General features: G+C 47.8%; 1 protein-coding gene across 3 annotated transcripts in view; it reads left to right on the top strand.

Annotated features, from left to right (window-relative positions):
• Nucleotides 1-12011, top strand: part of Galphai (G protein alpha i subunit) — a 264680-nt gene that overhangs the window by 188100 nt on the left and 64569 nt on the right. For all 3 annotated transcript variants that reach the window (XM_069306519.1, XM_069306518.1, XM_069306517.1), the window contains one exon: nt 2505-2654. In XM_069306519.1, coding sequence (XP_069162620.1) covers nt 2534-2654 — 121 coding nt within the window. In that variant the 5' untranslated portion in view covers nt 2505-2533. The remainder of the gene's footprint in view (nt 1-2504; nt 2655-12011) is intronic.

The raw sequence follows: 12011 nt of genomic DNA, 5'->3' as shown, positions 1-12011 counted from the left end.
GATAATATAGCTTTAGTTTTTACTCTAATGAATTTTGTAACACAATTCTTGGTTTACTGTACGCTACAGATGATAGACCCCTCATTCCCAAGACAATCCCTCCCGACTCTTCCCCTCTCTCTCCCAACACCCTACTTACCCTCCCCGACCGGGGAGCCGAGCGGACAGCACGCTGGACTTGTGATCCTGTGGTCCCGGGTTCAATCCCGGGCGCCGGCAAGAAACAATGGGCAGAGTTTCTTTCACCCTATGCCCCTGTTACCTAGAAGTAAATAGATACCTGGGTGTTAGTCAGCTGTCACGGGCTGCTTCCTGGGGGTGGAGGCCTGGTCGAGGACTGGGCCGCGGGGACACTAAAAAGCAACATACTGTACAGTATTTGCATTTCTCTTTGCATGTGCTTAGGTAATATTGTTATGTGAAATACAATGTGTTATTTTGAACTGGGGCAGTTATTGTTGTGAGTAGATGTTGGAGTTTATACATTCACATGAGACTAGTAGCAGGTGTTGGTGGAAAGTATACCTCTAGTTCCCGAACAACAGGTTACACATTGTCTCATAAGACTACCCGCCACCTGAGGGGGGCCTGACAGCTGAGTAGACTGCACTTCAGATTCGTAGTCCTGAGGTTCCGGGTTCGATCCCCTGCGAAGGCGGAAACAAAATGGGCAGTTTCTTTCACCCTGATGCCCCTGTTACCTAGCAGTAAATAGGTACCTGGGAGTTAGACACCTACTACAGGGTGCTTCCTGGCGATGTGTAACAAAAAGGAGGCCTGGTCGAGGACCGGGCCACGGGGGACACTAAGCCCTGAAATCATCTCAAGATAACCTCAAGATAACCACTCTACATCTACCCAGTGCTCTGCTGGCAGTAATTGTTTTGGATGGAAATACACGTGACGAGTCGGTATACAAGGCTGTGTGTTGACCTTGTCAGCCAGGCAGGCTGTGTTGTGTGGTGGTAATCTTTACATTCAGTGAAGCTGCTTGGCTGCTTGTGTATATTATACACAGTAGTAGTCCAGTTAGAATACCAACGCAGTTGTGTATGCATTAGTATCGTCGTGTAGCATATCTGGTTTAAATTCTTGATCTTTGGCTGGCAGTATTTTCTTGTACTTAATTAATTGTATTTTAGTTTTTATTTAATGTGACAGTTGTCTCTACCTGAATATTTTTTAGCTTGGTTCATCTTTATTTTAATACTCAAATACCCTATGTGGGGTAGTAGTAATGGTCAATACATATCCTGTTAGTTTGTGTTAACTAATAGGAAAGCAAGGTGCACAGTTTTTTGTTCCATTCCTTGAGCCAAATGGGATCACAAGACTAGCAGTAATTATTGCATGTTCATATGTCAAGTTTACCATATATTAATATGATATTGTTGTGCCTGTTTCCTAGCATGCAAAATATGGACATATTTAAACAAGTTTTTTCCCTGCTTTTAGAAGACTAACTGTTACAGCAAGAATTTCTATGTAAATATCCATTTAAATATATTCTTATTGTAATAAGTAGTACAGTATATTATAGTGTTTAACCCTTGCAGTGCAGGGGTTAAACAGGCACTTGTTGCTAACCAGTATAAATCGATGTCCTGGCCTGGTCTTTGAAAAATGGTCAGTTTACACCTCTGTTTTCAGCCCTTGAACACCAGCTATGAAAAAATGGTCATATTGTCTATGCACAAAAAAAAAAATCTAAAAACAAATGTTTCATTATAGAATTATTCATTTGTATGCAGTGTGTAAGAAAAGCACAAAATTAAGTGAATATTTATTGTTTCAATGGGTGGAGGTGCTCAGCAAGGCTGTATCTGGCACTTGTCAATGCCAGGTGCTCAACTTTGCTGACACACTCACCAAAGGTTGAGACAAAACCCTCACCTAAGGTTAGGGGAGAAGGTGGTGGAGGCCAAAACCGTCGGTAGTTTCAAAGCGTTATGTGACAGAGTGCTGGGAAGACGGGACACCATGAGCTTAGCTCTCATCCTGTAACTACACTTGGGTAATTACTTCCTTTTTTATCCTCCGATTGTTTTATCATTTGTTTTTCTTTATTTACATCCACAGTGAGCTTTTATATCCATATTTGCATCATACATGTGAAACTCAGATAATAATTGTTTAAATCACCATCATGATGACTGCATTCCCCTAGTAACATTCATGATGATAACTGCATTAGTAACCATGTAATGGTAGCAGGATTTCTTTCAAAGGTCAAGGTAAACTCCATTACATCCACATAGACCTATTATATCCTTAATTGCATCATGTGTGTAAAACCCAGAAAATAATTGTTTAAATCGTCATATGACAATGTCCACATTGCCCAGGGAATCAATATACAATAACCACCTAAGGGTTAATGATGGAGTTAGGAATTTAACAAAATCTAAGCAATACAATACCGTGGTAAGATGATATTTATTAAGGCTAAAGAGATTTGGTATGCTACATGTATATAGTCTAAGCAACAAAATTTTATATTTCAGGGGGGCGACACTCTCACCCATCAGCAGCCATGGGGTGTGCGATGAGTACAGCTGCTGACAAAGAAGCAGCAGAAAGAAGCAAAAAAATTGACAGGGACCTGAGACTTGCTGGAGAACGTGCTGCCAGAGAAGTGAAGCTTCTGCTCTTGGGTTAGTGTTTACAGGATAGTTCTACTGGATGGATGCCGTGTCAGGTTATGGATTGTGTAGTAGACTGACAACAGGAGTGCAACTCCATAGTCTCCTGAAATTAATGGATGCCTACTACTACTAATGGTTCTCTCAGCCATGTTGTCTCGTGCTCTAACTTGTCAATTTTTCTACATAATGTGACCACATTTCGGGTCGTAGGATTTTTACCTCTGTTGAACGACCAGTGGCCAGATTCACTGGACGTTCTTATCCCTGTTGTCTACTCACAGTCCTGCATCTCTAACATAGTATTCACTACTGTTTACAACCAGATTTTATTAAGTAATTTTAACTTAATTTATTAAAGTTCAGGTTACATAAATTAAGAAGGAAATTTTAAAATGGGGGGAAAAACCCCAGCGTTGGGTGTAATGAAACCCCCATCTCCCCCCCACCCCCAAAGACCCCTCTGTGCCGGCTGATCCACCATTCAGTTCTGAGTCTGAGCTTCAAAAACAACGCGAAACCTGCCAATCGGAGAGAGGGTGGGTTCCGGGGAGCCTCCGGAGCTCACCCAGAAAGGCGTTTCATTACATTCAATGCAGGTTTTCTGTGGGGAGTTCCTATGGCTCCCTAGAACTACTTGACCAAAGAAAAAAAACAAGAGGGGCTTACCCTGGAGGCAGATGCCACTCGCTCCTCAACTCACAGTTGAGACAACTGGCTGCAGCCTGCGACCCAAAGTGACACACGCCCGACTACTGCCAGGAACGTTGACCAAGTAATGAGCGGCCTGGACCATGTTCAACCTCCAAAATCCTCGTGCCCAAATGTCAGCCAAGACATGTTACCAAAGATGGCAGCCAAAGCAGCAAACTTACAAACGTTGTACACACGAGGAGAGACCACAGTCTGGCTGGACTGAATAACCTTGCAGACGACCTGGGAGACCCAAGCCCTGGAACAGGGAATAAGGGAAACCGGGTTGACCCAAAGTGCATCCCCCGGCCACAGAGGCCATGACGCGCAGATAACGGCGAAGAACCGTAGCCGGACACAACACACAAAGCTCCCCGGCCTGACCAACCAAGCATCAACGACCCAAGGGCCCCTCTGGAAAGCTGCCGACTTGGTCTTCACCAGAAAAGGAGACGGCTGCAACTGAAGAAACCTACCAGGGGCACTGGTGGCCGAGTGGACAGCACGCTGGATACGTAATCCTATGGATCGGGGTTTGATTATTGGCGCCCGCAGAAACAGATGGGCAAAGTTTCACCCTGATGCCCCCTGTTACCTAGAAGTAAATAAGTACCTGGGAGTTAGACAGCTGTTATGGGCTGCTTCCTGGGGAGGGTGAGAATAAAATAGTAACAGTTGATTGACAGTTGAGAGGCGGGTCAAAAGAGCAGAGCTCAACCCCACAAGCACAACTAGGTGAATACCACCAGGACTGAAGGAGCAGAAACCCCTGCGCCAGAGGAGAGCATGAAGCTCCCCGACCTGACCCACAAAGGCCAAAGCCAACAGAAAGAGACCCTTAGAAAAATAATCGTGAACTGAAGGGGCCACCACAAACCTAAGGAAGAGAGAAAAGTTAGCACCCGGTCCAAGGACCAGGACAGCTGAGGCGGTGCATGAGCAGGTCGGAGGTGAAACAAAGCACGAGAAAGTATGTGGAACGGAGCAGAAGTAACATCCACCTTGAATGCAAGCTGAAGCATCTCCGCCAGCGCCGCATGATATGAGGCGACAGTATTAAACATCAAATGACAGTCCTGAAAAAGCCAAGAAAGGACAAAACAACCTGATAAAAAAATAGACGACAACCTACGGAGGGAGAGAAAATGGCAAAAAGAACTCTTGGAAACTTCATATTGTCACCTAGACGAAGCTCGCAGGTGGGACACCATCAAAGAAGCCACCTGATCACCATACAAATGGTGATAAGGGAAAAGCCACCTGATCACCATACAAATGGTGATACTCCCGCATCAAAAAGACCAGAAGCGAAAAGCGGAGGAGTAGATCGAACCAGCCACGTACCAGACCCGCCCGATCTGCTGAAAGAGGCGGAGCCGCGAAAAACACCTCGGGTTCAGACACCAAGCAAGCAGTGCCTGAAACCAAGGCTGGGCTGGCCACCAAGGGGCCAACAGGACTACTCTTCCCTGGTAAGTCTCCAACCAAGCCAGGACCCAAAGCAACAGCCGAACCGGGGGGAAGAGTTAAAGGTAACCCAACCTCGACCAGTCCCCCCGAAAAGCATCTACCGCAAAGGCCTCGCCATCGGGTAAGGGCTCCGCGTACATGGGAACACACCGGGAACATGCCGACACGAAGAGGTCCACATCCAGATGTCCGTACGTCCGGCAGAGCCAACTGAAGGAGTAGGCGTCGACCGTCTATTACGTGGACAGGGAATTGAACGAAGACATGCCGTCTGCCAGGATGTCATCTGCGGATGTATATAGTGAGTTGGAACCCAGAGGATGCATCTATTGGCCCAATGAGCCCCAATGGGGTTTTCCAGGGCCCTTAGGCTGACTGCTAAGGGAAGCCCAGGCAAGGTACTGCTAACCAGTTAGGCCCAAACTACCAAGAGAACTGCTAAAAACTGAACCCCTGCGACGTGTGCAATCACAGAGGCTTAGCGGAGGAACATCGATACAACAGAAGGTGGATCAGAACCAAGGGGACAAAAAAAACCAGGCAAAAGAAACAAAAATGAAAAATGAAACCCCGCCAAAGCACAACACCCCAAAAGGAACAGAACCGGCCGCTATGTATAATGGGAGACAAGCTGCACAGAACCTTGCACCCACTACCAGCAACGACACCACCACCTACCCAAAGCCAAACAGTGGCGATGAACACCCCCAGCTGGTCCCCAAGGGCAGGCAATTGCCAAGCAGCAAAAGACCCCCACGGAAGCGTTCCAAACGCCCTGTGGAAGGTAACCCTAGAATGCATGGGCAGTACTTACAGGGGACTTAGGAAAGGTGGCCCTTGGCGCATACAGCCCCACTACAGATCAATTACTCCTGGCCTGCACACTGCACTGCAGAAATACACCACAAGGCATAAACTGCACTGAATCAAAGGCCAGAGTTGACAATCGCCACAGTCAGACATCAGCCGAGGACTGAATGGTGGAGCGGTCAGCGGGGAGGGACTGGGGGGGCCCCCCCCTCTCGCCTAAATGGGGGTACGGGGGAGGACTATGTGGACGAGCTACGCGATGGCGGGGTGTGATGATTGCTTGTTTTAAAATTTGACGAGTTCTGTTTCTCTGTTCGATCTTTGGTAGCAATTAATTTTGTTAAGTGGGGTTTGTTTTGTTATGCCTACCTTTCTGGGTGCCAAACTCCAGTCGATGACAGACATGGAATGCTTCCAAATACGTGGGGGCTTTCATAGGCCATTGCTCCTCGTACCTCTCTGAGGGAGCCAGTTTCCGGCTCGTGGTCCCCGGTAGGTGACAACTCCAATCGACTGATGCCACAGTCTAATACATACATATAATCCCGGTAGGCTCCGGGGAGCCATAGAGGCTCCCCACAGAAAGAAAGATAAACATAGTGAAACGCTGCTTCACGGGCAGTTCCTTTGAAGCTTTCCCGAGCCAGAAGCCATTTAGCCTAGCAGTGTTACCACATTAGGCTCACAACCACCTAATCTGATAAGAATCTCTGTTAAGATTTATCAAGGGTACAGTATGGATAATGGAGATAAATATAAATGTAGCGAGCCATTACAGGACAAGCCTGCCATGGCATGAAGTGGAGAGTAATAACCTAATTATGTAATAACATAAAGCGTACTAGTTGGCACACTGCAAATAATCACTCCTAACTACTCTAATTGTACTAGTTAACAGGGCCTAGACCAGCCAAGCAAGCTTAGGAAAAAGGGGACAAAGCCAAAAAAGGGGGGAAAAGAGCAGCATCCAAGGGACTGCACAGGAAGTAGTGTTTCATCATACTCTACTCAAAGCCTTATTTCCATAAAAAAATAAAGCTACATTTATAACCCCTATAAAAGGCTGTTACAAAAGCTGGAGAAACAGGTAGGAGTAAAAGGTAAGGTGCTCCAGTAGATAAGGGAGTAACTAAGCAATAGGAGACAGTGAGTAACTGTTTGGATGGAGACATGAGAATGGCGAGATGTCACCAGCAGAGTCCCACAGGAATTTTGCTGGACCTATTTTGTTTCTGATACTGTATTTATAAACGATCTTCCAGAGGGTATAGACTCATTCCTCTCAATGTTTGCTGATGCCAAAATTATGAGAAGAATCAAGACAGATGAAGATAGACAGAGACTACAGGATGTCCTGGACAAACTGGAGGAATGGTCTAGAAAATGGCTACTAAAGTTTAACTTTGGAAAGTGTAAAGTAATGAAATTAGGTGAAGGGAGTAGGAGACTGAACACAAGTTATCATCTGGGAGGTGAAATCCTGCAAGAGTCAAATAGAAATATCTGTGGGTTGATATCTCACCGAACTTGTCCCCAAAGGCCCACATCAAAAGGATATCATTAGCGGCATATGCTAGATTGGCCAGCATAAGAACTGCCTTCAGAAACTTGTGTACGGAATTGTTCAGGACCGTCTATACCACTTATGTCTAACCGAACCTGGAGTATACAGCTCCAGCCTGGAGTCCATGCCTAGTTAAACACAAGACAGTTAGAGAAGATTCAGAGTTATGCCAGCAGAATAGTCCCAGAACTGAGAAGTATGAGCTATGAATGGAGCCGGTCGGCCAAGCGGACAGCACACTGGACTTGTGATCCTGTGGTCCTGGGTTCGATCCCAGGCGCCGGCGAGAAACAATGGGCAGAGTTTCTTTCATCCTATGCCCCTGTTACCTAGCAGTAAAATAGGTACCTGGGTGTTAGTCAGCTGTCACGGGCTGCTTCCTGGGGGTGGAGGCCTGGTCGAGGACCGGGCCGCGGGGACACTAAAGCCCCAAAATCATCTCAAGATAACCTCAAGATAACCTCAAGATAAGATATGAGGTTAAGGCTACGGGATATAAACCTCACATCCATGATAACCACCTACAAAATTCTCAGGGTAATTGACAGGGTGAACAAAGACAAACTATTTAACATGGGTGGAACACGAACAAGGGGACACAGGTGGAAACTCGGTACCCAAATGAGCCACAGGGATGTTAGAACATTTTTTTTCATTGTCAGAGTAGTTAACAAATGGAATGCATTAGGCAGTGATGTGGTGGAGGCTGACTACATACACAGCTTCAAATGTAGATATGATAGAACTTAATAGGCTCAGGAATCTGTACACCGTTAAGCCATATCAATCATCATGATTAACCCTTTGTGCTTGATCTATTGTTCCCCATAGTTGGAAAGAAGCCTGGTATGATTATCAAGGTCACCCATAGATCAACTATTGACCTTCCCAGGATGTAACCTACAACAGTTGTCTAACTTTCAGTTTTTTTTCACTAATAGGTGAAAAGAGGTATCAACTGAAAGTAAGTTACCATGGGAATTGAACCCAGGACCTTTCAGCTGTGACTCAATTTAAATTAGGGTCCATGAATTCTATAGTTTTTCATAATTGACCTCATTTACACAGCTACTGTGTTGCCATGTGGCGTTTGTCCTCGTCCAAGTCTACGGAGGTGTATGGGTGCCTCGACGAGTTATCCCAGATTGCTCCAGTACACGGTTGTTACGGCCCTCTCGGGACGCAACGGGGTCCTTACTCTGATGTTGTTAGAGGAAGATATATGTATCCGTTCCCGAGCCAGTAGTGGCTATCAAGGGATGAGATCCGTGACGCAAGTAACTTAAAGGGAGTAGGGAAAGAAAGCTAAGAACTTAATATTATATAATGTCCGTCACCAATAAATAATATATAAAACGGTTACACAAGGGGGGGGGGGTATTAACACTACACAAGGGGATTAATCCATAATCGTGGTCTTCTGCTGAAGACGCTGGTGCCACACCACTTGGTGCTGAGTCCTTGGTGCTTTCTTCGTGGCCTCACGACGTGTCCTCTGAGAATGCCGAGCCTACCCGGGCCACAGGTCAGCCAAAACGCAGGTCCACTGGGGGCACCGTCGTGGAGGCCGTCAACCACACGTCCAGCTGGTCTGCTGGCAGGTACTGAGCCACCAAGGCTGGTACGGCCACTCCACGAACGATATAAGGGGTACGCCCTAGACAGGAGTCTCTTGTGATATCACAAATCACCCTCCTGTCCTCAATACCCCAGTGGATGATCGTCTCCAACAGTCGGTCCCGGGTAAATCCTTTCACTGCCACTCCACTGGCAGGCTAACACACCACAGTGTTCTTCCGGGGGAACGACGTCACAACAGCTGCAGCAAACTTCACAGTATGGAGACTGGCTGCCTCGGGTAGACTGACTCAACCTTCAACACAGTGGTCCCAGGTCGGCTCTGTAAGCAGACACGTCATCAATAACCGGGACACTAATACACCTCACTCACGGGCTCGGGCACAAACACCTGACGTATCCAGCCCATAGATGGCGCTGTCGTCGGAGCACCGCCTCACCAGAGGTCAGGAGCGGCGGTGTTGAGCGCGGAACCAGACTGGAAACTGGTCCTCGAGGCCAGTACACGCTGTCCTCACCAGGTGTCGTCGTCCGTTTGGCGGGGGTTTCGGGAGCTGACCCACAGATGGCGTGGTTGTCACTGCTCCAGGCTCGGACGCTGGATCCGGGTTCGTAACAACGGTACTCGCCTAGATATACTCAACTAATTGTGTTTGCGGGGGGTTGAACTTTGGCTCTTTGGTCAACTTGTCCTCTTACAAATTACGTCTGAATTTGGCTGTTTGCCCGTATGACCGAAAATGGACATACTGTAATTTAAAAATGAAAAAAATTGATAATAAATTTTGGATTTTTTTTTTTTTCCAAAACAGCAAGTTAAGGGTCCTCTAGTAGGTTAGGAATGCAGGAAGTTTTCCTAAAGTTTCAAAAGGTCACGAAAACTGTTAACTGAAAGTTTCCTCTCCTAACCTAAACGAGTAAGCCAGAGGACTCAAACAGAAAATGGGACAGTACGTCACTTTCGTGAGCCGATTTAATTTCAAATTATGTCCATTTCTGTGGGGAGCCCCTACGGCTCCCTGGAGTTTATTGGGCTAATGTATGTTATATTAGACCGGGACATTAGCTAAGGAGTTCAGACCTACCAGGGACCATTGCCAGAACCTGGCCCCTTCAGAGAGGTTTCAGGGAGCAATGGCCCTGGAAAACCCCCTTGTGGTTGGGGTTTTCCTTATCTGCCATCGACCGGGGTTAGGCACCCAGAAAGGTAGGCATAACAAAACAAACCCCAGATGGTAAAAAACTAAAACAAAAAACGAACAGAGAGGTAGAAACTCCCTACAATCTCAAGCAAACAAGCAAACATCACACTTTACTGCCGCGCCGATCGTCCAAGCAGCCCTCCCTGGGGCGTTCGGGAACCATTCCCGTAGAGGTTCTTGCTGCTCGGCATTTGCCTCGCCCATGGGGCCAGCTGGGGCTTGGGGCCCTTGTTTGGCCCTGGGTAGGGACTGGTATTGTGCTGGTTAGGGCATCAAGATGTTGCGCGACCTGCCACCAATGCGGCGACTGGTTCCTGTTGCCTCTGGAGACGGTGTACTTTTGCGGGGTTTTTCTTTTGTTTTTATTTTTATTTGCCTGGTGGGGGTCTGCCCAGTGTAGCTAAAGTTCCACTGGTAGTGTTTGGTGGCTCTCTGCTAGGCCCCCGTGATTGTACACGTCGCAGGGGTTTTCAGTGTTGTCATCTACCCCCTTGTTATTTTTGGGTTTCTTAACCGGTTAGCAACACCTTGCCCGGGCTTCCTGTAGTTGTTACCCCTACGGGCCCTGGAAACCCCTGTCGGGGCTCGGTGGACTATTGCATGTGTCTTCCGGGTTCCGACCCGTCTTGTATGGGATCGTTGGTTGCTCTGCCCTTGTCTCCGGGTGACAGTCGCCACTTTTACCTCCGTCATGTTGCCTGTTAGGTCACTGACACCTTGACCCGGAGTCTTGCGAGAGATATTCTCTGCTTGTTCTCCAGTACTCTCCTGATGTTATTACTGTTCAGAGTACAGGCGGCATCAATGTTGCAAGCTAGGTTAGGTTGCTGCAACATGCTAGGTTGGTTTCCCACTCGGATGCCCCGAGGCCGCCCCGTTTTGGTTAGGTGCTGTTTGCCCCTTTCCCTCCCTGTTCCCGGCTCCTGACCGTCTGCGGGTTTCGGAGTAGGGGCGGGGTTTAGTTAGGGCCGAGACTCGGGCGGTTTCGGGGCCGCCCTGTTCGAACGGGGACGGAGGTTTTCGATCCTATTCCTCCTGCCAAGGCTTCTGGGTCTTACCAGAGGCCCTTTCTTGCTGCCTTTCCCATGGACTCTTCCTTTTCTTTAAGGGTGGAGGGCTTGGAGGACGGCTCTGCCCCGGGGCCTCTGTTGCTGGTTCCCGGGGCTGTGGGGGATGCCTTCTAGCAGTTCTGGGACTATTTGACCCTGCCGGGGTTTTTCCGCTTCTGGGCGAAGTTTTTTGCCTATCCAGTCCGCTTGCTTTCCACTTTTGCTGGTGTATTTTCATATCTTTTGCGTCAGTCACAGCCCCCTATTCTAGTGGCCAATTTCTTCTGCCGGTTTCCCGGCGTGGCCACCAGTTTGGCGTTGCGGTTTGTTTACATACGCCTGGGTGTGCGAGCGAACGTCTTGGGTAAGTTTTTTTCACCTTTTTCAGGGGTTTTATACTCCTGTTGTCGTTTCTTTGCTTTTCGGGTGTTTTCTGCCCATTTTCTGTTCCTCTGGGAACGTTTGAGTGTTGATTTCACACCGAGTTTTCCGTTTTGTCTTTTGGGTCTGGGCCCTAGGGTTTGGGCTCAGTGTCCCCTGTCTGTTATGCTTGCTCCCACACCTTGTCCCTCAGTTTTTGGTCTGTTTTGACCCTTTCCCTGGGGGTTCTGTCTGGGGGCTGTGCTTTGCCTTTCTGTGGTGTATCTCTGCTGGCAAATGTGGTGGTTTTGGCTCCCCCTGGTTCGATTCCGGTTCCTTTGGGTTCTTTGGTTTCGTTCCGGAGGTTTCTTCCTCTTGGGCCCCCTTTGGGGGTTCAGGGGGCTTTGTTTCCTCGTGTGTGACCTGGTTCTGCCTTCTGGGGTTCCGGGGTCTTCCTGGCTTGCAGAGTGATCTTTTTGAGTCTTGGCACATATTGTGGTCATGCTGGGAATTTGGGGTTTTGTTGTGGAGGTGGGCCTTTTGATGCAGTTTTGTGCCTTCTTTGCCTGGCCGGCGTGGTGCTCTCTGCCCACTGGTCAGCGGCTTGTAATTTTCTTTTCACGTGTGTGTGTGTGTACACATG

The sequence above is a fragment of the Procambarus clarkii genome, chromosome 58, assembly GCF_040958095.1.
Source record: "Procambarus clarkii isolate CNS0578487 chromosome 58, FALCON_Pclarkii_2.0, whole genome shotgun sequence".
In the NCBI taxonomy this organism is placed as follows: domain Eukaryota; kingdom Metazoa; phylum Arthropoda; class Malacostraca; order Decapoda; family Cambaridae; genus Procambarus; species Procambarus clarkii.
Note: the sequence above shows the minus strand (reverse complement) of the source record. Positions and strands in the feature narration are given on the sequence as shown.